This window comes from Oncorhynchus masou, chromosome 24 (genome assembly GCF_036934945.1).
Source record: "Oncorhynchus masou masou isolate Uvic2021 chromosome 24, UVic_Omas_1.1, whole genome shotgun sequence".
NCBI lineage: Eukaryota > Metazoa > Chordata > Actinopteri > Salmoniformes > Salmonidae > Oncorhynchus > Oncorhynchus masou.
Window position 1 is genome coordinate 71,692,254 of NC_088235.1, and position 27,053 is coordinate 71,719,306.

At 41.5% G+C, this 27,053-nt stretch overlaps 3 protein-coding genes across 6 annotated transcripts in view; 1 reads left to right on the plus strand and 2 right to left on the minus strand.

The window, feature by feature from the left end:
- The window catches only part of LOC135512564 (zinc finger protein GLIS1), a 114,652-nt gene extending 101,809 nt beyond the window's left edge, over window positions 1-12,843 (minus strand). Inside the window, 2 exon segments of the mRNA XM_064934714.1 lie at window positions 12,146-12,462; window positions 12,645-12,843. Of these exon segments, the coding sequence (XP_064790786.1) occupies window positions 12,146-12,416 (271 nt within the window). The 5' untranslated portion in view covers window positions 12,417-12,462; window positions 12,645-12,843.
- Window positions 12,844-16,677: 3,834 nt separating this feature from the next.
- On the plus strand, window positions 16,678-19,294 carry dio1 (iodothyronine deiodinase 1). Its single transcript, XM_064934717.1, has 4 exons — window positions 16,678-17,164; window positions 17,281-17,424; window positions 17,718-17,917; window positions 18,522-19,294. The coding sequence occupies exons 1-4, from the start codon at window positions 16,825-16,827 to the stop codon at window positions 18,585-18,587; spliced, it is 750 nt and encodes a 249-aa protein (XP_064790789.1). The 5' UTR covers window positions 16,678-16,824; the 3' UTR covers window positions 18,588-19,294.
- Window positions 19,295-24,756: 5,462 nt separating this feature from the next.
- Window positions 24,757-27,053, minus strand: part of LOC135512567 (single-stranded DNA-binding protein 3-like) — a 32,507-nt gene continuing 30,210 nt past the window's right edge. For 2 of the 4 annotated variants that reach the window (XM_064934721.1, XM_064934719.1), the window contains 3 exons: window positions 26,785-26,813; window positions 26,427-26,528; window positions 24,757-26,039 (listed from right to left, as the gene is read on the minus strand). In XM_064934721.1, the coding sequence (XP_064790793.1) occupies window positions 26,010-26,039; window positions 26,427-26,528; window positions 26,785-26,813 (161 nt within the window). In that variant the 3' untranslated portion in view covers window positions 24,757-26,009. Of the gene's footprint in view, window positions 26,043-26,426; window positions 26,529-26,784; window positions 26,814-27,053 lie in introns of all 4 variants that reach the window. The other 2 variants (XM_064934720.1, XM_064934718.1) reach the window with 1 other exon arrangement.

Below are 27,053 nucleotides of genomic sequence, written 5' to 3' on the forward strand. Positions count from 1 at the left end.
CTAAGTCAGTTATGGGGAATTCAACATGGGTGCCAATGCCACTTCATGAAGAGTTGTGGTGTGTGTGTGTGTGTGTGTGTGTGTGTGTGTGTGTGTGTGTGTGTGTGTGTGTGTGTGTGTGTGTGTGTGTGTGTGTGTGTGTGTGTGTGTGTGTGTGTGTGTGTGTGTGTGTGTGTGTGTGTGTGTGTGTGTGTGATGTTATAGCTGCCTCACACTCCAAAGTTGATTACTCATCTTTTCACGAGCTGAATCAACAGACAGACCGGTGCATTTATCTGAGAAAGCGTAGGATTCCAGCACTCTGCTCTAATTAAAACATTTTCCTCAAATAAGCTCATAATCTGCGTCCCAGACAGCACCCTATTCCCCATATAGTGCACTATTTTTGACCAGGGCCCATGAGGCTCTAGTCCGAATTAGGAACTAGTGTTAGGCGAATGGGAAAAATCTAGAGTTTTTTAGATGAGTTCCACGTCTTACAAAACCGATCTGTTGCGGGACGAGCGTTGCGTATGAGTGACGCCATCTGACTTGAGACAATGCCGTATGTCATGTACAAAATCTTCCCAGCGTGAAATAGTTCCGGATCGTTCTGATTGTGTTGTGATTGTGACTTCATGTTGTAAAATTTCTCACTGCGGATGTTTCTTTCACATCCTTCCTCGGCCTCGACAACGTACACCTTTGGCATGGAAATTCCCTATTCACTTCCATACATTGTTTTTGCCCGGTACCTGGTTACCTTCAGACCAGTCTGTGACACTTTTGGGGGACAGAGGAAAACGAAGAACACCGTGCTTGTGAGAGTCTCAGTATTATATTGTAGCCAAAACCACTCAGATGCTACAGACATCAATTGTGGGGGTCATAGAGCAAAAAGGAAACCTTTCGGATGTTTTTTGACGTTTTTGTGAGAAGACCGATTTTCGGGATGTCTCCTGGTCTGACAAACACCGCTATAGTTCTGCCACCTTCCACCGCAGATGCGGAAGGCTGATATCAGTGGATGTGGTGGCTTGAGACGCAGCCCCATGCAGAAAACAAGACATCTCTAGCTTAAAAAAAGAAGAAGATTTTGATGGGATTTTTTTTTATTATTGTGCCAATTAGATTACCGCTCGGACCCGAACTGTCACATAATGGGGATTTAGTCAGAGACACTGAGATATGATTGGTGTGTTGATTTCCTGATGTGTTATCCATATGGGCTCTCGAGGGGAGACCCAGAGTGAGAGTCAGTGAGATAGAGCCAGAACTGAACGGGTTTGAATCAATAGTGACTCCTTCTTCCGCACTAGCAGAATGGACCGGCCCAGCAGCCAGAGATAATAACAAATATGGCTTCGACTAAAGGCCTTATTGCATCAGAACCGCTAAGTGGGATTGGGGATATTCAAAGAAAAGTGTGTTGTTATTCAATAAGAAATGTTTGAAGTGAAATGAGATGGATATATTATCTTCTTTTTGTGCAGCACAATCTTCATTCTAATCCCCAAACTCCTTAAAGTCCAACCCTAGTTGTTGTAAACTTTTGGAAAATGAATTGTAATCAAATAGTGATGATGATGTTAAATGTTCAAATTGAAACAGATATTATAGTCGCAGGGAGAAAAATTATTTGCATGAGATCTGTATACTTTGTTGTTCTATGGAATCCTGATGTACTGTCTACAGAACCTTCTATAGGAATTTCAGGGAAGCAGGCCAGGTATTGCTTCAGTTACGGTAGTGTACTCAGTCAGTGGCAATACCCTTAACAAAGGAAACAGCAGTTAATCTGCAGTGTAGCCTACCTTGAGGCTACTACACTATACATATCAGTGCCCACCAGCAAATACAATATTATCTAGCATAGACAAATGGCCTCCTCGCGATCATGTTTTTTAAGCTTGTATTTTTGTATTTAATTTGATACCTTATTAAAGTTTCTCCTGGCTTGGCCAATGTTGCCGGAGATTCTATGGCTTTGTCCCAAATCTCAGCCTACTCCCTAAATTGTGCACTACTACTGAAAATCACTCCGCTCTCGGTAGCTATTACGCACTGGCTACTATGGCAAATTATGCTCGATTAACTGAGCAAATGTACTCGAGCTAGCAGCCTTGTGCTAACTGGTTTGAATGGCCATACGTTAGCTAGTTTTACAGCTTGTTGTCATGAAGTTGTACGGCACCAAAGTTATGGGACTGTTCCGCATGTATCTGATTCTGACAGCTGGCACTGTCCCTCACTACTTTGTAACATTTGGCCAACACGATAACGTCGCAGAGAAGAGTAAACTGTGCTGTAGAACTCAGCGCACTAATCACGGCAGAACAGATATCACAAAAACTAATTTGTGCATTAGCTAGAACTTCACTACAAGATAGCTTAGCTAGCTAGAAGGAGTATTCAGGATTAAGTGTATGAACTGACGTTGTTAGCATCCCTGCATTTCAATTCATATTGATTGATTTGAGATTGGTTCAGCCAGCAAGCAGAAATATTGATTCTACCACTACAAATAATCTTACCTAGATGTATAATTATGTAATGAAGACTTGTCAATATTAGCTACAGGTTTATTGTTTTTGGTAAGATGAACCTGAGTTTTTGAGGACGAAAGGGGGTTCAGTGGACAATGTCTCCTCGGTAACATCTTTCAATGTTAGGACAGCATATTGTAGCCAAACTTCTTTTTAGCTATCCCATGAGTTTGCGAGTTCAGTGTAGATCAAATCAAATCAAAATGTACTAGTTACATCTGCCGAATACACCACGTGTACTGTAGACCTTACAGTGAAATGCTTACTTACAAGCCCTTAACCAACAATGCAGTTAAGAAAAATAAGTGTTAAGAAAGTATTTACTAAAATAAACTGAAGTTAAAAAAAATACATTAAAAATAATAAAATTGCAAAAAAATTAAAGAGCAACAATAAAATAACAGTAAAGAGGCAATATACAGAGGGTACCGATACAATGTGCGGGGGCACAGGTTAGTTTAGGTAATTGTGGCAATACGTACATGCAGGTAGAGGCAAAGTGACTATGCATATACAGTGCCTTGTGAAAGTATTCGGCCCCCTTGAACTTTGCGACCTTTTTCCACATTTCAGGCTTCAAACATAAAGATATAAAACTGTATTTTTTTGTGAAGAATCAACAACAAGTGGGACACAATCATGAAGTGGAACGACATTTATTGGATATTTCAAACTTTTTTAACAAATCAAAAACTGAAAAATTGGGCATGCATAATTATTCAGCCCCTTTACTTTCATTGCAGCAAACTCTCTCCAGAAGTTCAGTGAGGATCTCTGAATGATCCAATGTTGACCTAAATGACTAATGATGATAAATACAATCCACCTGTGTGTAATCAAGTCTCCGTATAAATGCTCCTGCACTGTGATAGTCTCAGAGGTCCGTTAAAAGCGCAGAGAGCATCATGAAGAACAAGGAACACACCAGGCAGGTCCAAGATACTGTTGTGAAGAAGTTTAAAGCCAGATTTGGATACAAAAAGATTTCCCAAGCTTTAAACATCCCAAGGAGCACTGTGCAAGCGATAATATTGAAATGGAAGGAGTATCAGACCACTGCAAATCTACCAAGACCTGGCCGTCCCTCTAAACTTTCAGCTCATACAAGGAGAAGACTGATCAGAGATGCAGCCAAGAGGCCCATGATCACTCTGGATGAACTGCAGAGATCTACAGCTGAGGTGGGAGACTCTGTCCATAGGACAACAATCAGTCGTATATTGCACAAATCTGGCCTTTATGGAAGAGTGGCAAGAAGAAAGCCATTTCTTAAAGATATCCATAAAAAGTGTTGTTTAAAGTTTGCCACAAGCCACCTGGGTGACACACCAAACATGTGGAAGAAGGTGCTCTGGTCAGATGAAACCAAAATTGAACTTTTTGGCAACAACGCAAAACGTTATGTTTGGCGTAAAAGCAACACAGCTCATCACCCTGAACACAACATCCCCACTGTCAAACATGGTGGTGGCAGCATCATGGTTTGGGCCTGCTTTTCTTCAACAGGGACAGGGAAGATGGTTAAAATTGATGGGAAGATGGATGGAGCCAAATACAGGACCATTCTGGAAGAAAACCTGATGGAGTCTGCAAAAGACCTGAGACTGGGACGGAGATTTGTCTTCCAACAAGACAATGATCCAAAACATAAAGCAAAATCTACAATGGAATGGTTCAAAAATAAACATATCCAGGTGTTAGAATGGCCAAGTCAAAGTCCAGACCTGAATCCAATCGAGAATCTGTGGAAAGAACTGAAAACTGCTGTTCACAAATGCTCTCCATCCAACCTCACTGAGCTCGAGCTGTTTTGCAAGGAGGAATGGGAGAAAAGTTCAGTCTCTCGATGTGCAAAACTGATAGAGACATACCCCAAGCAACTTACAGCTGTAATCGCAGCAAAAGGTGGCGCTACAAAGTATTAACTTAAGGGGGCTGAATAATTTTGCACCCCCAATTTTTCAGTTTTTGATTTGTTAAAAAAGTTTGAAATATCCAATAAATGTCGTTCCACTTCATGATTGTGTCCCACTTGTTGTTGATTCTTCACAAGAAAATACAGGTTTATATCTTTATGTTTGAAGCCTGAAATGTAGCAAAAGGTCGCAAAGTTCAAGGGGGCCGGATACTTTCGCAAGGCACTGTATAATAAACAGAGAGTAGCAGCAGTGTAAAATCAGGGTAGCCATTTGATTAGCTTTTCAGGAGTCTTATGGCTTTGGGGTAGAAGCTGTTAAGAAGCCTTTTGGGCCTAGACTTGGCGTTCCGGTACCGGTTGCCATGCAGTAGCAGAGAACATTCTATGACTAGGGTGGCTGGAGACTTTGGCAATTTTTAGGGTCTTCTCTGATACCGCCGGGTATAGAGATCCTGGTTGGCAGGTGGCTTGGCCCCAGTAATGTACTGGGCGGTACGCACTAACCTCTGTAGTGCCTTGCGGTCGGAGGCCGAGCAATTGCCATACCAGACAGTGATGCAAACAGTTAGGATGCTCTCGATGGTGTAGTTGTATAACTTTGAGGATCTGAGGACCCATGCCAAAAAAGGGCTCTGACTTCCTCCCTATAGTATTTCTCATCGTTGTCGGTGATCAGTCCTACCACTGTTGTGTCGTCTGCAAACTTAATGATGGTGTTGAGTCGTGCTTGGCCATGCAGTCATGGATGAACAGGGAGGACAGGAGGGTATGGAGTACACACCCCTGTGGGGCCCCCGTGTTGAGGATCAGCGTGGCAGATGAGTTGTTACCTACCCTTACCACCTGGGGGCAGCCCGTCAGGAAGTCCAGAATCCAGTTGCAGAGGGAAGTGTTTAGTCCCAGGGTCCTTAACTTGGTGATGAGCTTTGAGGGCTCTATGGTGTTAAAAGCTGAGCTGTAGTCAATGAATAGCATTCTCACGTAGGTGTTCCTTTTGTCCAGGTGGGGAGTGCAGTGGAGATTGCGTCATGTGTGAATCTGTTGGGGCAGTATGCAAAATTGGAGTGGGTCTAGGGTTTCTGGGATAATGGTGTTGATGTGAGCCATGACCAGCCTTTCAAAGCACTTCATGGCTACAGACGTGAGTGCTACAGGCCGGTAGTCATTTAGGTAGTTTACCTTGGTGTTCTTGGGCACAGGGACTATGGTGGTCTGATTGAAACACGTTGGTATTACAGACTCGGGCAGGGACAGGTTTAAAATGTTGTGAAGACACTTGGCCAGTTGGTCAGTGCAAGCTCGGAGTACACGTCCTGGTAATCCGTCTGGCTCTGAGGCCTTGTGAATGTTGACCTGTTTATAGGTCTTACTTACATTGCTACAGAGAGCATGATCACGCAGTCGTCCGGAACTGCTGGTCCTCTCATGCATGCTTCAGTGTTGCTTGCCTCGAAGCTCGCATAGAAGTCAATTAGCTTATCTGGTAGGCCTGTGTCACTGGGCAGCTTGTGGCTGTGCTTCACTTTGTAGTTTGTAATAGTTTACAAGCCCTACCACATCTGACGAGCGTCATAGTCGGTGTAGTCGGATTCAATGTTAGACCTGTATTGACGCTTTGCCTGTTTGATGGTTCATCGGAGGGCATTACGGGATGTCTTATAAGCGTCCGGGTTAGAGTCCCGCTCCTTGAAAGCAGCAGCTCTACCCTTTAGCTCAGCGCAGATGTAGCCTGTAATCCATGGTTTCTGGTTGGGGTATGTACGTACGGTCATTGTTTTGACGACATCATCGATGCACTTATTGATGAAGTCAGTGACTGATGCGGTGTACTCCTCAATGCCATCGGAAGAATCCCGGAACATATTCCAGTCTGTGCTAGCAAAACAGTCCTGTAGCTTAGCATCTGCGTCATCTGACCACTTCTGTATTGGGCGAGTCACTGGTACTTCCTGCTTTAGTTTTTTCTTGTAAGCAGGAATCAGGATAGTATTATGGTCAGATTTGCGAAATGAACGGCGAGGGAGAGCTTTGTACACATCTCTGTGTGTGGAGTAAAGGTGGTCTAGAGTTTGTTTTCCTCTGGTTGCACATGTAACATGCTGGTAGAAATTAGGTAAAATGGATGTAAGTTTCCCTGCATTAAAGTCCCCGGCCACTAGGAGTGCCACCTCTGGATGAGCATTTTCTAGTTTGTTTATGGCCTTATACAGCTTGTTGAGTGCAGTCTTAATGCCAGCATCGGCTTGTGGAGGTAAATAGACAGCTACGAAAAACTATAGATGAAAACTCTCTTGGTAAATAGTGTGGTTTACAGCTTATACTCTACCTCAGGCGAGCAAAACCTCAAGACTTCCTTAATATTAGATTCCGTGCACCAGCTGTTATTGTCAAATAGACACAGACCACCACCCCTTGTCTTACCGGAGGCAGCTGTTCTATCTTGCTGTTGGACTGAAAACCCAGCCAGCTGTATGCTATACATGTCATCATTCAGCCACGACTCGGTGAAACATAAGATATTACAGTTTTTAATGTCCGGTTGGTAGGAGAGTCTTGATCGGAACTCATCCACTTCATTATCCAATGATTGCACGTTGGCTAATAGGACGGATGGTAGAGGCAGATTTCCCCCTCGACGTCAGGATCCTTACAAGGCACCCCAACCTATGTCCCCTATACCTCTCTCTCTTCTTCATGCGAATGACGGGGATTTGGGCCTTGTCCTGTGTCTGAAGTAAATCCTTTGCATCCGACTCTTTCTAATATCTCTCAAACATAGGACAGACACTTCAAAACATACTTACATTTGATTATCTGTTTTTACATGTATGAATCTGTTATTCAACGTGTTTCTATGGGCTAATAACATTAAGTCCAAATTCAATGTTTCATCAAATCATTTGGGGGGGGCATACCTACAGGGGTCCTAAAATTCTAAATCAAATAGCTAAATGATCCATGGTATGATCATCATAAAACAATTAAGGCTTCGACACGAGATTAAGGCATGGACATTTCTGATGGTTTCACATGGTTCGCATTGTTGTCTCTACAACTCTTCTGATGAAGCCCTTTGTCTGGAAAGAAATTGGCCATATTCTTCTATCATGACATGTAACGTTTCATTTCTTGTATAAAAGACATAAAATATTACTAAAGGCAGGGCAGAATAGTTCACTTTCTCTGAATAAATGTTGGATAAATGTATGCTCTTCACTCTAAAACCATTGTCTCCCCTCCGCACAGAGAGAGGTTCATCATCTGTTGAGTCCAGGCTATCTATGGCATAAATCTAAAATAATGGTCCAACATTCCTATAGTCTCATCCAGAGACAGGCAAATGAAATAAGATTGGGCTGAAATGAAGCACGATACTAAAGCCTGATGAGCCCTATAGATCATTTACATGTACTGTCTATAGATTCAGTACTGTAAAACACACCACAACGTGAGCATAGGGATTAGGGCTGAGGCACTACCCTAAGAAAGAGGCTGAACTCTGCTAAGACTAAAATAAAATATGTGAAACTATACCACAAAACTTTACCCCAAACAAAGAACTCAATCGCTGTTATTGCTTAGGAACATATTTTTGTCTGCTATAAAAATACATTTGGACAGCTGAAGCAAGCAAAAAAATGTATATGTGGGCATGTTTACCTTTCATAAATATTTCTAAATGCACAACACTGAATAATCATCTAAATGTCTTTCAAGAAAATAAAAAAAGGACTATAAATGTATCTCCTGAATATTCATCCACACAGACCATAACTTCATCCACAACATATCTTGCATTCCCAAATTCCCACATTCAACAACAAATCCAGTACAAAAGCATCGTAATGACAATGTCCTGATTCATGTTGGTCTGGGATGATGGTGAGGGCACAACGGTGCTCAGCTCAGAGGAGTCAGTCCCACATAAATGCTGAGACACATTCAGAGAGACATATGGTTTGTGTTTGGCCAGGAAAAACAATAATCAAATCCTTTGAGCCTCTTTTTGTTAAAGGATGATTGCTAATATAAAAGTGGGTTTTGTATCATCATAATTTAGGATGAGGGAGTAATTAAATCTGCCCTCTCTCTGCTGCACAACAACAACATAACTTCATATCTTCTCAAAAGGATGTAGCCTAAGATTTCACACATGAAGTAGACCAGGCTTTCCCCCCACATAATCCAGGTAGGTATACAATGGTGTCTGTCTATATACAATTATGGGCACCCTTGATAAAGATGAGCAAAAAGTCATACAAATACTAAACCATATTGTATGAAATGTTTTGTGACAATTATAATATATTATACGAATACAATTGCTCAGATAAAGATTTTGTTAGACCATTCCTCCATACAGAATCTTTCCAGACCCTTGATATCCTTCGTCTGAGCTTATGGACGGCCCTCTTCAAATCAAACCACAGGTTTTCAATGGGGTTCAAGTCCGGAGACTGAGATTACCATTGCAAACTGTTGATTTTGTGGTCAATTAACCTTTTTTTTTTGTGGATTTTGATGTGTGCTCGGGGTTATTGTCTTACTGGAAGATCCACTTGCAGCCAATGTTTGGCCTCTTGGCAGAGGCTACCAGGTCTTTGGCTAGGACGTCCTGGTACTGGGTAAAGTTCATGATGCCATTGACCTTGACAAGGGCCCCATGACCAGTGGAAGCAAAATAGCCCCATATCATCCAAGATCCACCACCATATTAAAATAGTATACTTTAAGCATTGGAAGCTCAATGTTAAATTCCAATCTCCCTACTGTCATATCTAAGCCAATATGACACCAATGTCGATGCAAATTAGCAAATCAACTTGATTTGAGGTACACAACACACTCCCAGCCTCTCGTCATGAGCCATCTGGCCGTTACCAAGAACCACATACCAAATTGGGTCATTGGCATTAGGAAAAAAATATAATTTCTTGCCCTGACCAAGCTGAATATCTAGGCATCAGTAAGGACGAGACTACAGCATCCATAAAGTGACCATTAGACTTGCCACCTTTCGGACTGAATATGATTGTAGGGGCAATTGTTTGATTTCTGCCCATTAAAAACCAATGATGTGCTACCTTTTTGTAGAACTTCTGACAATGCTAACATCTTTTCAGTTCTAAAATCAGGCCAAAGCCCTTGTGTTGCACAGAAACAGCGCTAGTAGCTCGCTAACACCAGTTGGATGAGCGGCAAGCTACAAGCAAAGGAAGCTAGCTATACTTTACTATGGAAGGTGTTTCACGTGGTTGAAGTTATCTGTGTACACTGTTGGCCTTGAAACTTGTGTGTAATCAGAACACAACCACATAAGCACAAACAAGATAGCGAATGTCCTTAGCCACTATTGCCAGTTAGCTAACCAACTAACATTAGCCAGTAACATTAGCTAGTTAGCTAAAAGCCAACAAGACTGTAAAATTAGCTGTATGGACAGATTGCGATGCACCAAGACAACTCAATGTTGAAAATATCTCCAAAATTCTTCCGAAAAAGCACAGCTAGCTAGCTAGCTAAGCAAAGTTCATAGTCAACACCAAACTTTAGGAAACTGCCACACTGCTAATGTATAATACACGTAATGGGCATTGCTCATCTAACGTTAACATTAGCTAACGTTACTCCAAACACTAGGCAACCTGGCTTGAATCCTAAGCAACCTGCATACACATTGTTTGAAGTACAATAGATCAACATTGCTACTGTAGTGCTGGAAAACCTTGGTAGAGCATGGGTGGGGTAGGCATTGCAGTGCTTGTGTTTTTCCTTTCTTTTTTGGCCTCTGACTAATGCCTACTTCTCACTTAAAACATCGTTATTCATGTTTTATTTTACAGTAGGTATGGGATTCTTTTCTGCTTATGCATCCTTATTTCAACAGGAAAGAGTTCTATTTTTATGTCATCCAACAAATGTAAAAAACTGGAGTTTGCTAAACGGCACTGGCACTTGGATTGAAACTGGTGCTATAGTCTGATGATATGAAAATAGAGCTCTTTAGCCACGTACACCAGTGGTGAGTTTGGTGTTGAAATAAGGATGCATAAGTAGAAAATATATATTTTTTAAATTCAGCATTCAATATTAGATTGTATCAATATTAGATCAGTATTAGATCAGTATTTGTATTACTTATTTTATACAGTCTTTTCCCCCTCATCTTTATCAAAGGCGCCAATCATTTTGGACCTGACTGTATGTATCTGACCGTTGTTTCAAGACAAGGGTATGAAAGGGTCTGAAGACTAGTCACTGCACTCAAGGCCTGTGCATGATTCACAGTCAAAAATAATTTATGGTTGAAAAAAATGAGAATATCAAACAAAACGACTGAATTTTTCAGTTCAACAAATTCTATATTTCTGAATGATGAAAAGGATAAAAAATATAATTTTATCTTCAAAGCATGACATAAAGAAAATACAAAATAATACTGTATGTTTGACATAGATTTGAAGCAGACGGTATGCGTGTGTAACTAACGGCAGGGTATCAAACCCAGACCGTCTGCATAACTCACCATCAACATGTTAGCCCACTGAGCTAACGTTTTAGGGGTTAGACATAGGCGCTAACACAAGTATTTAAGTCCCAGACAAGACACTTGCCACATAATACCGCTACATCATGAAGCACTACCTATATTCATCCCAGTACAAAATATCCAATAATTATTTAAACAATTTAATGCTTGTTAATAAACCTGAGTGAGGAGGTTACAAATTAGATTATAGAAAAGCCTTGAGGAATGTCTATTAATCTCAATGATGCTTAAAATTCTACTATTTTAGGTAATTCACCAAACAAATGACATTTGATCTTAAAATATCTACTATTACATTTACACTTAAAATTCATTTCTTAAAATAAACATGTGCTAATGGGCTACATAAATAATGTTCTATTAAATGTGTCTATTGAAGTTAGTTCGTACCTATCCAATGACAGTATGTTATCTATAACAGTTCAATGAAATGGTATCCGCTCATATACTCCAGAGATGTCCGCATCTGTCCACCTCAATCTGTCCTCATACAGAACTTGTTAAATTAAGCACTGTTCCCTAAAGTGAGTGCAGTCACATCTGTTGATGATCCATAGAGGAGAAGTCAAAGTGCTCCATTCTCGGGCTGTCCCTTCACATGTATCACTTCAATCCCTTCACAGGGCTGCGCTGTGTGGCTGAGATTACTTTGATTGTGGTGCTCTTCATGAAATTGGCAAGACTATACATCAGTGACCTCTGCACTTAATTAATGAGGTTGTTATCAACAGTAGAATCCACAACTGCAAACACAGATCTGTCAACTAAATATACAGTGGATCAAAGAGGGAGAGCATTGCACTTATAAAGACTCCATATGTGGCCAACCAGAAACTCTGGCACAATTTCAGAGTAACCAGATGGATGGGCTGGAAGGAATGACAATAAGGGCTGGAAGGAATGACAATAATAAGATATTATTTGAAACACTTATAACAAATAGAATCCCTGTTAGCATAAAAAGTGCAAATTAGAAGCTACAAATGTTAGTCATTGTGTTAATATTTCCCCAATATTAGCATGATACAATTTAGATTTAGACCGCACGTTTCACCACCCCAAAAAAACTGTTGCTTTAAACAACTAGATTGTACTGATAAAATACATTATGCGATACAGATGAGCGCGTTGAATCAAAGGTTAGGCCTTTACCTTGTTCGGGGGAGAGAGAGAAGCAGGCGCGGGGAGATTTGGCTGTCAAAAGGCCTTTCTCTTGAGATCCATAGCGCTCTTCTGGCGCGGCATGCCGCTTTGGACTCGGACATTGCATATGACTCTGGGCTCCAAAACCGTCGTTCCCGATGCGTCTGGCGCAGATGTCCGATTTACTGCTGTACATGGAGAAAGTCAGTCCCGTGAAGTCTGAAAACGATGGGGTTTGGCAGTGACTGACCATCCCGAAGAGTGCTGAGGATTTCTGCATCGGAATTTCGTTGTTCCCAGTGTGTATTTTCTGTGTTCACATTTACCTGTGTTCGGGACAGAAAATCACATTTCCTCTTTAAAATATTTGAAGACACATCAAACCATCTCCTAAAAGTTTGGCATTGTTTTCCAAATTGTAAAATAACATGGAATCTTTGGGGATGATAAATGCAAGAATATACACTGACAAGAAGTGAATGATCTTCATTCTCTTGACGACACCTACCTTATCCGACTAATGAACCGTCAAAAGGGGGAGAATATGTATAGCCTATGGTCGGACTCGGTGTACATCAACATCGTCGGCCAAATGCGAAGAAGAGCACGTCTTAACCAACAGCATCCTTTCTGCTTCCATAAACTTTTAACACTTTTCTGAAGTATCAATTCTCAGCATCCAAAACATGCGTCTTCCCTTTGACTGACATCTGATGCATCCACTGAGTCGGCAGTATTCGAGTCATTGCGTCTCTGCGCCAATGAAGGCACTGTCAGTTGGCCAATGGGAGGATATGAAGATATTGATCGAGGAGAGTCGTTTTACGGGGAGAGAAAACTGATGCGCTATTGACGAAATAGCAGATCATGGACAGGTGCCAAGTAAATTATGAGCAAATATCACTACAAACCATATGGCTTTAGGTTATTTAGGACTACAGGCACTTGTAGGGTACTGCAAACTTCAGTTAGAAATCGATTAGGATTAAGGGAACATTTATTTTATATGACAAAGACAAATAAGGAAACATGTTGGAGTGGGATTTCATTGAAATGTATGGTAGCTCTGGTTCACATTGTGATTTGTTTAATTGTTTTTTTATTAAGAAACTATAAAAAGGAAATAGAACAAGTGTCGATGATTTCATGATTATTCATTAAAAGACAGTGCACACGCACGCACACACGCACACACGGGCAATATAATAAGCAATCTAATTTATGTGACAACATCGATGTTGTTAGCTCAATGTGTGACTTTTAGTTGTTCGTTTTATTTTCAAAGGAAACACATTATTGAAGTATTCAATGTATTTTATTTGAGCTTGTAAGCCTAACCTGACAGTTGTTATAATTGTATTTTTTATTTCCGTCAAAATGTTTGTGTAGGTCAGGGAATTGGAAAGCCTATATGCTTATTTTTCAGAAATTACAGCGTATATCGTATGTTGTTAAGGCATGCACCTATGCATCTGTCTCGTATTGGGTCAGTTTAAAAGTAAGAATTATCATGTGTTGCAAAAATAGACTACAATTATAAGGCCTATGTGAACTAAGCCTGTTCGAGAAAATTATAGGCCTAAAGACGTCCATCCATATTAACATGAATCACCTAAACAAATGATGCGTTTGATTAGTAAAAAATAAAAACATTTAACAATATAGGCATATGCCTATGAATTGGATAAGCATGATGGGCACATGCTGTGAGGTTGAGGGTCTAGGATTGAAATTTTAAAGAAAATAATAATAATAATGTGAAATATATTATTATATTATTATATATTTCTCTTAAATAAAATATAGGATGTGAATACCCATAGCCATTCGAGCATATTCGTAATTTAGATAATTATTTAGAAATAGTCCTTAGGCCTTGTGGTTTACAACACGTCAACGATATTAGATATAGGGTCATTCCATTTGATTTCAATCACATTTTCACCGTACCCCTTTTGATTTCAATAAAACTTTCTATATATATTTGCCCATGGTAGAAGTGGTCAGAAAGTAGGTGCTCAAAGTTGACTCATTTTGCATACTCCACCCTACCATGAGATATAATATTAATCAAATGAATTTTTCAATCCATCGAATGTAATTATAAAGCCCTTTTTACATCAGCAGATGTCACAAAGTGCTATACAAAAAAAAACTGCCTATAACCCCAAACAGCAAGCAATGCAGATGTAGAAACACGGGTGCAGATGTAATATGCGTGTCTTCATCTCTGGATAAGATAAACATTTGAGTTTGATATAATTTAAAAGCTTACAAACAGGGTTGTCAAACTATTTTATAAAAACGTATCTAAAAATGTCTGAACTCTGTTTTTATTATTCATTTTAGCATATGTTGTAGCTTAGACCCTATGTTACATCATCTGAGATGTTTGTGTTGTGCCCGCCATTGGTAGAGACACAGCATGCTCTTGAATACGGGGTGGGTGAACCATGCGTGCCATGTTTTGGCTGATAAATGTACTAAAATGGAATAAAATAACATTTTCAACTTTCAACTGGTAGCACAAAGATGGTTAGAGGTCCACACATCAGCGAATGTGGACTTGAATGGGAATATATCAGTTGTTTTAAATTATACTATCGATCTTCAATGGTAAACCTATTGATATCATAGAAATATAGATAATAGAATAGAATGTCCTATTTATGTGGACAATCAGGTGGGTTGAACGGTGGCCCTCTTTGTGGTAGTAATTTAAAGTTTTATTTCTCACATTCCTGATGGCAATTTCCCTTGTCACAACAGTGTTCACTGTAATGCCATGATCAGAGGTTGGAGGTAAAATAACTTGTAACACAAATATGTTGTACATCTCCTTAAGTGTTGCTGTAACTTTTATTATGTGGGTAAGACCAAATGTGAACTTAAGACAAGGATTTGTTTACATGATGCCTCCAGTCGTAACCACAATGAAAAATCACCTGTTGCCAGCATTTCAATTGCCATAATCACGAACTATGTGCACTAGTAGGGTATAGGAGACAGGGATAAATTACTTCTCCAAAGAGAGACACATTGGATAGATCGCTTGGGCACCCTTCCCCCAGCAGGTCTCAAAAAATAATGTTTCCTTTCTTGTTTTTTTGTAGAAGGCTATAAATATGTAGGCTGAGTATACATTTCTTTTTTGTAGAAGGCTATAAATATGTAGGATGGAGTATACATATGCTCCTAACATTTAGGCTGATATCATAATGTATCTTTATTGTGTGTTTGTGTATACACTGAGTATACAAAACATTAAGAACACCTGCTCTTTCCATGACATAGACTGACCAGGTGAATCCAGGTTAAAGCTATGATCCCTTATTGATGTCACTTGTTGATCCGCTTCAATCAGTGTAGATGAAGGGGAGTAGACTTGAGACATTGATTGTTTATGTGTGCCATTCAGAGGGTGAATGGGCAAGACAAAATATTTAAGTGTCTTTGAACAGGGTATGGTAGTAGGTGCCAGGCGCACCGGTTTGTGTCAAGAACTGCAATGCTGCTGGGTTTTTCACACTCAACAGTTTTCCGTGTGTATCAAGAATGGTCGACCACCAAAAGGTCATCTAGTCAACTTGACACAACTTCGGGAAGCATTGGAGTCAACGTGAGCCACCATCCCTGTGGAACGCTGCTGACCGACTCCTTGTAGAGTCAATATTAGAAAGGTGTTCCTAATGTTTGGTATAGTCAGTGTATTTTCATGTTTTTTTCCCCCTCAAAGCTCCCTCTGCTGGGATCTTTTTGATTGGGCCAATATTGACTTTGTGAATCTATAATTACACCCCCTTGTGTGTGGCCTGTATTTGTGTTGTTGTAACATTGCCTCCTATGCATTCTGAAGAAGGGGTCATACCCAAAACGTTTGTAAGGCAATACAAAATATGTTAATTTAAGTTTACTTAGCGGAGAGCTGTCTTTATTTTTGTTCAACTTGAATTTCAACAATGTACCAGCTAAATTGCAGTGATCTAGCTATGCTATGTCTCGACCGATTGTAAGCACAACACCTCAGATTATGTTTTTAAAAAAGGGTTTAAACTACAACATACAGATGGGCGAAAAAACAGGAGTTTACATGTTTATAGACAATTTGACAGCCTTGTTTGTAAGAGATAAAGTGATAAAGACATGGATGCCTCGTGGTAGGGTGGGGTATCGGTATCACTTGAAGACAACTTCTATCATGGGCAAATATGTATGGAAAGTTATTGAAATCAAATGGAACGACCCTGTAGGCTACTGGTTGACGACAATAGCGGACATGAATATCAGTTAGTATGGCTGAGTAGTGACATCTAGTGGATGATTCAGTGTCTGGTCAACACACACACACGCACTTCTTATTCCTAGTCCTAGAGATACATTTGTTTAGTGCGCTCACAAGGGGTAGTTTACGGTAAATTCAATCGTCAAAATTATCCAAAATGGATCTCAAATACCTGGATGGGCTCAAGCAGTATGGTGTAAAAAAAAAAATTGGGCCAAAATCTATTAACAACATTCTACTTTACTCTGTCAAATCGCATACATGTCAGGGGTAAAAGTAACGTTTAGTCAAAAGCCCACAAAGGCGGTCGAGGAGGGAGTGTTTGTTTGCACAACGTTCCACTCTGCCATAAAATAGGCTAGAAATCACGCATAGGCTATTGTTTCGCTGAGCACCAAAGAAGAATATGATATTAATATGGAAATGGTTCATTTATCTGTCAATGCCATGTTTATTTTGCTTTGCGTTCATGCAATTTGTCTTTCTCACGCTTCTGAATTTGATTTCACGAAGCTTGACCAAGAAACTTATCTTGAAAATGGGCGAAAAGGTAACTATGACCCAGAATCCGAAGTTCAAGTATGAAGATTGGGGACCGACTTTTATGTCATGGAATTTTGTCAAGACCATCCTAGGGCACATGTGGACTAATGTCGGTCAAGAAGCTTTTGTGGGCAACAATGCTCCCGACTCACCAGTGATTACATTGGACGGCAAGATTACCAGTATCTACAACTATTTGAACGGTGAGTAGACGACTGCTCGTGTGCAGTATAGTCAGTAGTATTATGCCAGTTATTGTATCAACTTCCTTTCTAAATACCAGGCTACTATAATGTTCTCAATGTTTTTTGTCTGTCAGACAACAGACCACTGGTGTTGAGTTTTGGAAGTTGTACCTGACCCCCGTTCATGTATAAACTTTGCGAGTTCAAGCAACTCGTCAAGGACTTCGGCGATGTGGCAGACTTCCTGGTGGTCTACATTGCCGAGGCGCATTCAACAGGTGAATGATGTGGAGGTGGTCATTGGTCAAATATCCGGACACTTCCGCCTTTGCTCAATTAGTCTGGGGACGATGTTATTGGTCAAATGAATAGTACAAGACCATATAGACCTATGTGATGATGGCTTTGGAATTTATCCTAAACCTGGAGCAATTATTATAATGCTAATTTAATAATTATAACTGATTGTGGCTTTTTTATAATCGGTTGTGTTAAAACAAGGTGTATATAGCCTAGGCTTCACAAATATCAAGCCACTACAATCCTCACTGTGATTTTCTCTCTGCTTCAGACGGTTGGGTCTTTGCCAACAATGTTGACATTACTAAACACCGAAACCAGGAGGAGCGGCTGGCTGCAGCACAGTTCCTGGTCAAAGAGGACCCCCTGTGCCCCATTGTAGTGGATGAAATGAAAGACACCACAGCTAGTAAATATGGTGCTATTCCAGAGCGGCTGTATGTGCTGCAGGCAGGAAAAGTTGTTTATAAGGTAAGGACAGTTAAGAACATTTTAAGTGTTAAGAAAAAAGGAAGTAGTAAAAAGACAACACACAGATCAAATGATTTAAAAAAAAACTGCGTAACAAAACTGATGGTGCGCAAAGGTAAAGAGAAATCAAGGTGCACTTCTTGTCTGGAGTTTTTGGAATCCTGCCAAAGCATTCTTTGCTTTCTGGCTCACATGGACACATCCTGACTCAGTAGTTTTTCAGACTTATGAGAGAGGATATTTGGAACACAGTGAAGGCTGTTGAACTTCTGTTACACAGGTATTTTATTGTATTTTTATTTAACCCTTTTTTTAAACTAGGCAAGTCAGTCAACAAATTGTTATTTACAATGACTCCTTACCAAAAGGCAAAAGACCTTCAGCGGGGACGGGGCCTGGGATGAAAAAAATATATATAAAAATAAATACCATAAATATCAGTACAACCATATCATACAAAGGTATAGGCCTATAAGACCTGCTAGGCACCTGGATCTCTCACTTTCTTTTGTGAGTCTCATAGAGAACAGTCTGTCACTCACAGTTCACCAATAAATCCACTTGTTGCTCCTGTCTAAATCACCACTCTTCTGTCTGTTACCAGGGAAAGATTGGGCCAAGAGGCTACAGCCCTGAGGAGGTGCGCTCTTTCCTGGAGAAAATGAAGTAGGAAGAGGTGAATCACATCTGTCATTTTAACTATTTTTCTGTTATTTTTTGTTATCTTATCTCATGCCCATATTATTGTGTGTAATTCTGCTCTCTGGCATCCCAATTATCCACCTTTTTTAGTTTTTTAGTGACAGACACAGATCAAGCCTATGGCCTCTGTAACCCGATGAGGAGAAACCTGGATCTAGATCATTCAATCAGAATAGATGGGTTGATAAAACAAGGAACTTATCATAGGAAGTAAAGGTGGTTGTTAATTCTGACCTTTAGTAAAAATCCAGGTTGCGGGTTCAGGTCAGAGTTGTTATTGTATTGACATAACTGCACTATCATACCTTTTCTAAGGGCCGAGTGTGAAACAAGCCCTTTGGCTGCTAGATTATCAATATATATTTCGTACGGGATCTTGTACTTTACATAACATTTAAGAATTTCTCAATTGTAGGTCGGTCTAGTTGATGTGTAATAGCCGTATAGTAATTGCACTGGCATATCTGTAAACATTCTCTTGATACATTGTCTATGAATGTTCATAAGTTACTTTGGGATACAACTGCTTTTTCCATGATGATTACAGTGCAAACCTCTGGTCATTGTAATTTGATGAACTGAAAGCAGTTTTGTTGCTAAATAATTTAGGAGCATTTAGAGCATGTTGTGGTGATTCAGGATATACCTGCTTATTAAAAACTCTTCATGAACTGATGTTGCCCTTGGGATCATTGTTTATAAAAAAATATATATATTTATATATATTCATGTTTTCATTATATTATTAATTGTTCAGAATTCTCACAAGATTATTGACTTCATATACTGAGTGTCCCAAACAATAGGAACACCTTCCTAAAATGAGTTGCCCTCAGAACAGCCTCTATTTGTCAGGACATGGACTCTACAAGGTGTCAGTTGACAGTGTTCCACAGGGCTGCTGACCAATGTTGACTTCAACGCTTCTTACTGTTTTGTCAAGTTGGCTGGATGACCTTTGGGTGGTGAACCATTCTTGATGCACACGGAAAACTGTTGAGTGTGAAAAACTCAGCAGCATTGCAGTTCTTGACACAAACCGGTGTGCCTGGCACCTACTACCATATCCCGTTCAAAGGCACTTAAATCTTTTGTCTTGCCCATTCACCCTCTGAATGACAATTCATGTCTCAAAGCTTAAAAATCCTCCTCTAACCTGTCTCGTCATCTACACTGATCTGAAGTGGATTTTAACAGCAACATCGATAAGGGATCACAGCTTTCACCTGGTCAGTATGTCATTTGTCAAATCAGTGTATCGTAACAGAAGATGAGACATAAAGAAGTTGTTCTCATCAGTCCATCTGCACGTCACATGACTGTGCCTCACCTTGGACCTGTCCCAAATGGCACCCTATTCCCAATATAGTGCACTATATTGGAATTGACTACCATTTGGGACATAGGCCGTGCCTCCCCTTGTTATTGAACAGGTCACCTCCCAAGCAGTAAAAATAAACATAGCAGACACCTGCCAGATCTAAAAATGCCTGGATAGGTGCTACACATTCAGCTAACCACATCATATGATATAGGAATCTGATACCCGACTGCACAGTCAATTACGTGGCGTGCCACCATTGGTTGATGCAATACAATGTCGGCCTGGAACGGGACCAAGACCACAAACGAAACAAACATCCACCCATTTTTACAAGATAAATAATCTGGCTCCATGCAGTGTATAGTATTCCCATGACAGCCTCAGCTCGTAAGACATAAGCACACAAATAAAAAAGCACAATGCGAAAATCAAAGAGAAACCTGGAGGCATCATAACTCAATGTTATATGTGAATTACTAGGATACGGTGAACAAACTGTTTAGTGTTGCTTCAACTTTCCAAACAATCTTGTGAGGAGGACCTAAGCCAGCGAGGGAGAGGTTGGTTGGCTCGTCCCCAGCCAGGCCACATCCTGTTGCAGTGGATGTGTCCCAAATCACATCCTATTTCCTTTACAGTGCACTGCTTTTGACCAGATCCCTATGGGCCCTGGTCAAAAGTAGTGCATTGCAACAGGACTAGCGTGCCATTTTAGGACACGTAAAGTGAGGTAAAACAACTGGATTCACTGGAACAGTTTAGGCCTAGTTCCTATTGTGAGGCAGGAGTCAACATGCTAGATGTCTGTCAGACCTCTCCCCTACAAGACTGGCTGCATTTTAATCCAAAAATGTTGGATCCTTCCACACTGTTTCCCCCTTAGCAAATCTGAAATAACTAAATAAGTGAGAGCTATATGAAACTCTATATGAGCTATATGAAGCTATTGCCCAATCCCTACAGCTATCCAGTGGTTGCAGAATCAGAGAGGAGAGAAGTGGGCAATAGCTGGGACAAGTGGATGAGCTTTTCGATTGGAACACAGCCCTGAGCATAGTAGAGGGATGGGCTTGCCCAGTGTGCAGAATAAATGCAGATCCTTATATTGGTTTGCTGTAAATATTTTTGTACAGTGACAGGAACTTGGCAGTGCTACAACGCAAGGTGAGGGGGGCTGAGTAGCAAAGGCAACCCACAGAAAGCACATAAGGGGGAGGGAACAGGTATGAGTGTAACGATTGCTCCTGTCCATTCCCCATTGCAGCAGAGCCAACCTGGGCAGGTAAGAGCAAAACCTCGGCAGAACCATCTATTCATCTGTAGTGGGTCGCCGAGCTCTATTGGATGGTGCACTATTAGCATAGCTGGATCAAAGCTATGTTGCATTGTAAAACAAGACATTTTGTATAGTAGATATTGATTATTTGCTTAGCGTCAATATCAGCGACATATTTAACGGTTTACAGTTGTTTAAAATTGTGGTTTATGGGCTAAATGGGCAAAAAAATATGTGGTGTGGACATCATCACTTGTACTTACCGCCACTGTTTAGAAATGGCAGCCAAGCACGCCAGAGGCAGCGAGGTTCCAGCCACTTCCTCTGTGAGAGAGAGAGCCAGGAGAAGAGCAGCAAAGCAGTAGAGGTACAACAAGGCACCATATAAACCTATAACTATTGTAACGGGGGACAAAATAAAACATGAAAAAAACAGTACATGAGTGTTGCCTGATCAATTTGGAATGTTTTTGTGTCCAGCCTTGAAACAGAAAGTACACACACTAGATGTTTATTATTCAAATGGTTACCGCCAAATGGTGTGTCCACTGATCTTTTGTGTCTATATGTTAATCACAGATGAAGGGGGATCCCCTTCATTGCTCGTCTAGGCCGTCGTCTAGACCAGGTCCCAGCCAGGCTCATGCCCACACTAAACCCCAGGCCCTCTTCAGCCTGAAAGGGCTCGTCGCCACTCAGAAGTTCTCCAAGGCAATCAAGGTGGGGTGGGGGGGCACAGTATTCCCTGCATAGTGCACTACTTTTGACAAGGGCTCTGGTCAGAATTAGCGCACTACATAGGGAATATGTAGGCTGTTGGCTGGGCTCCCTGCCTGTGCCATCAAACCCCTACAACTCATCCAGAACGCCGCAGCCCGTCTGGTGTTCAACCTTCCCAAGTTCTCTCACGTCACCCCGCTCCTCCGCTCTCTCCACTGGCTTCCAGTTGAAGCTCGCATCCGCTACAAGACCATGGTGCTTGCCTACGGAGCTGTGAGGGGAACGGCACCGCAGTACCTCCAGGCTCTGATCAGGCCCTACACCCAAACAAGGGCACTGCGTTCATCCACCTCTGGCCTGCTCGCCTCCCTACCACTGAGGAAGTACAGTTCCCGCTCAGCCCAGTCAAAACTGTTCGCTGCTCTGGCCCCCCAATGGTGGAACAAACTCCCTCACGACGCCAGGACAGCGGAGTCAATCACCACCTTCCGGAGACACCTGAAACCCCACCTCTTCAAGGAATACCTAGGATAGGATAAGTAATCCTTCTCACCCCCCCCCCCCCCCCTTAATGATTTAGATGCACTATTGTAAAGTGGCTGTTCCACTGGATGTCAGAAGGTGAATTCACCAATTTGTAAGTCGCTCTGGATAAGAGCGTCTGCTAAATGACTTAAATGTAAATGTAATGAATAGGTTGTAATTTGGGACGTAGTCAAGGTAAAGCCCAAGGAGCCAGAGGACCCATTGAAACCAATGGGACATGTTCAGTAGGAAGAAAATGTTCAAGAACAGAGTGAAACTGGGAAGTTCACTATGAATATAAATGCATGTTGATGCAAACTGTTTTGCAATGGTGGGCCTTACTGAACATGACCAAGTGTTTCTCATTGAATACCTAATTGAATCACTACAGTCTGCCTGTGAAGTATTTTTAACCTTCACGTTGTATTCATTCGGTTGAATAAATTATGGATATAGAACATAAGTAGACATTGGTCGTATTCACTAGGAACAAAATGGAAGCAACGGTATGGGACGACCTGAACTTGTCCTTGTTTTTGTTTTCAGTATTTAGTGTTCACTAATAAATATGACCCTGTTGTCATACTGGATCGCTCTGTTAAGTTTTTAATTGTGTGTACTCAGGAACTCATTGCACTGAAGATTGCAATGAGGAACATCCCGTCAAGGAGCAGGTCAGATCAACACATACATATAGCTACACGCTAAAGTTGAACAGAACAGCCCTGATCTTTCACCAGTAGTTTAGCCACTTAGCCAACAGTTACCCCTCCCCCTGGCCTGGGCATATCTCAGTCTAAAGTGGCTTTGTTTCATCTCATTTCCTTCATCTGCACTGATATAGAAGAAACCGGACAGACAAAGGCAAATTCCTGGTGGCCAACCGTCATGTTGCATTCACCTTTCCTGTGTTTTCAGAGCAGTGCCCATAAATGAGATAAGACAGAGGCATTTTAGACTGTTAAGACACATCCCTGGCTGTCTCTTCGGATTCAATCTCAATTTTAGGTCCTTGATTCCTTGTGTCTTCTCTCCTCACCTTCCCAAAGTGCATTGGAGGAGAACGGCAGAGGGGAGGAATCCCAGATCTTGTCCTCCAATGCACTTTGGAGAAGAAAGTGAGGACTCAGCCGGCTGTACCGACTCCAATAGCGTGTCTCGAGTGAGCCATGTTTCCATGGCTCGCATGGTGTGTCCCTTGGTGGGGGCTTGAGAAATCAAGGAAATATGTTTGGGATTCACCTCTGCTCTTCAGGTGCCAGCGGGTTCGGCCCAGCCTGCCGAGAATTCCCCCTGCGGCCTGGTCCATCGGATGCTGCAGGACTTCCTGTCATCTCGGCTGGAGGCCATGGATTATAGCGCCCCCTCCTGTGGTGGTCTGGTCAAGGCGCTGAGTGAGGAGGTGAAGGCTCTGGTGAGGACTGTGTGTCCTGACCGCTACCGGCTGGTGTGTACTGTGGCGCTAGGCCAGCTGGGTCCAGAGGGGCAACAAGGATATGGAGGGCTCGTACTGGCTAGTCGTAGTCTCTGGGATCCCCATACAGACACCTGTGTTGCCCACACCTACAAGAGCCAAGAGATGTTCTGTACTGCAAATGTGTTTGCTGTGTACTTCGAGTAAGGTAGAAGTTGACAAAGGCCCTAATCCGATATATGAAAGTGGTCCGAAAAAATAACACAGGGTATGCATCCCAAATGGCACCCTATTCCCTATATAGAGCTCTGGTCAAAAGTAGTGCACTATGGTCCCTAGTTGAAAGTAGTGCATTAAATAGGTTAAAGGGTGCCATTTGGGAAGCATACCTTGAACTATAGGTCACCAGCACTCCAGTCACTTCCTGTCTGTCCAATTTGTATGAACGACTCATCTGCTGTTCTTTGTAAAACAGCAATAATCATATTTGGAGTGTACTTGAATAAAACAAATGTATTTATGTATACAAGTTGTGAGGTTTAAATATTTGTTACTAGGTCTTCCCTTGGACACTTCCCTGATATCTATTGTCAGACATTTGGAGTGAGTCAGGGTGTTTTGTGTGTGTGTGTGTGTGTGTGTGTGGCTGCTTGTATTACTATCCTCGTGGGTACCAGATATCTCCACACAGATAATAAAACGGTTATTTTAGGTTAGGGGTTAAGGTTAGTGTAAGGGAAAATAGGATTTAGAATGGAAATGAATGTGTTCCAGACAAGGATAGTAAAACATGAGTGTCAAGGTAATTAAATAGTATCCAAATCACCCTACTTGCTTTGAAAAGTGGCAAACAGGGAAAAAAGGAAATGGACAAGAAGTTAAGTTATTGTAAAATTATATTAACAGCACTCTTTCCCCCAATTTGAAAAAAAATATATATACCAGCAACAGGTGTATAATGCTTAATATTCACAGAAAATGAAATAAACGTTCACATTTACAAGACTGCCGCTAAGTTTATGATACTAGAATTGGTTTACAAAGCTTTAACTAATCTTGAAATAACTGGGCCAATACACGTCGTCAAATTTGTATCAAAATATTTTAAAAAATAACCAAAAAAATACCTTGAGAAAATAAGAAAAAAAACTACCAATCTGTATCTCAGGTAACAATGGGTTTAACTTTCATCATCACCGTGATGGAACAGTAGGAAAACAGACTGCTACAACGATGGCGAGAAAAAAAGGGCACAGAGTGTTAAGCACAGGCAGGGAAGAGGTTAAACACACCACATGTGGACTGGAGCAGCACTAGGTAGTATGTTGTACAAAGATCTTAGTCATGCACCCCCCCCACCCCCCCCCCATTGCATCCACACCCATGGTTTAGCCCAAGTTAGCTTTCCCCTTGACAGAACAAGAACAGCAGTCCGACTGTTTAAATAAAAAGCAACATAAAACCAGTGCAGAATAAGAGCGCTCTCCTCGACAAAAACAGAACCCACAAGACACATTCCCTATCGACGCTTCCGATCCGACATTTTAAAAACCTCGCTGAGCACTTCGAAACTGTTACAGGCCCTATTCTTACTAAGGCCCAATTCGATCGCACCACTTCCCTTTGAAAATGTGGCTAAATAGTTGGGGGCTAGTACATCGGGACAAAGTCATTCAATGGAGTGGTCACAGAGTTACAGGCAGATTCAGACGCCATGTTTTCAGACTAGTCTTGTGACATACTAATTGTGGCTGAGCGCAGGATCTGAAAAATGAAAACAAAAAGATACACATCTCCTAGTTCGCGATGCACACTTCAGTGTTTTAGGTGGCAAAAGCTGAAACGGGTTCTGCACTACTTGCACTACAAAGCAATAATTAAAGCACGTGTCATGTATGCAGTAGTTTCCGTCGCTTGTTTCGTCACACTTGGGGTGGTGATTATAGAAGAACTGTCCTTCATTTGGAACGAGGAGGAGCAGAAGTCACCAGCCATTTTGAAAATGTGTATATCAGCATTCTGGAATTGTGTGGAACCAAAATGGCACTCTGTCCCTGGTTCTGTGCTGATGTGTTTTGGCCATGTCCTGTTATGAGCTCAGATCCTCAGTGATGGCAGATGGAGGGGGATGTCACACACTCATCGTCATGGTAGGGGAGTACTGCTGAGGGGTACAGACGGGAAAATGGTTAAAAATCAGGAAAGCCTATTAGAATGGCCTGACACAAACAAAGCCAAAACTGTTACTTGGCAACCGCCCAGTGCCCCCACACTACACCGCCACTCTAGAGTCAATGATGGGGTCACTGTGGCTTTGGCTGACTGTCAAGGTACCACCACTGGAGTCAATACTGCCCTCTAAGCCCTACAGAACAACATAGGCTTTGTTACTGGCAACAGTGGCCTCAGCTTGGTCGTGTTCATTAGGCATCAAACGGAACAAAACTGCACAGGAAAAAGTAGGGGACAACTTATTTTAAAAACATTTTCTATTGCATGCCCTAATGAAAACAGTCCATAGAGATGCATGGTGGGGTAGGGAGCTTACATTCTCACTCTGAAAGGAGTGCAGGAAGTTTCCGCCCAACTCGTCGCCATCCCTCGGGGTTCCTGGAGGGTTGCTAATGCCACTTAGATTGTTTGGGGAGTTCTACGATAGGGCAGGAAAGAGAGTAAGTAAATTGGGCAACTAGCAGTCGCCTCAGTGCCCGTCTGTCGTGCCATCATGTCCACTCTTGACATTGACAGTAATGAAGTTGGCAAAGAGCATAAACAGATCTGGGACCAGGCTAAACAACAAGTAGTAGATGCAAACAAATGTATTGCTTACGTTTTATGAAGGATGTCAAAATGATTTGTCATGTTTTGATAGGAATCTAGATATATGGCCATGTTATAATATTCACCTTGTTGAGTCCGTCCATGTCACCAGAGCCTAAGAAAGAGAGAGAACAATTCACAGTCCAAAATGAAAACCTTGAAGTGATAATGCAAAAGGTGCCCCGGTGGAAGCATTCCTTGCATCTTTGGCCAGATTATACGAAAGCCTGGCACCTCTGTCTATTAACCCTTTGGGCCATGGTCAGCAGTGCACTACATAAGGAATAGGGTGCCATTTGGTACCGTACCATACGTTCAGATTGACTGAGTCTGTATTCCCAGCCAGTCATACATT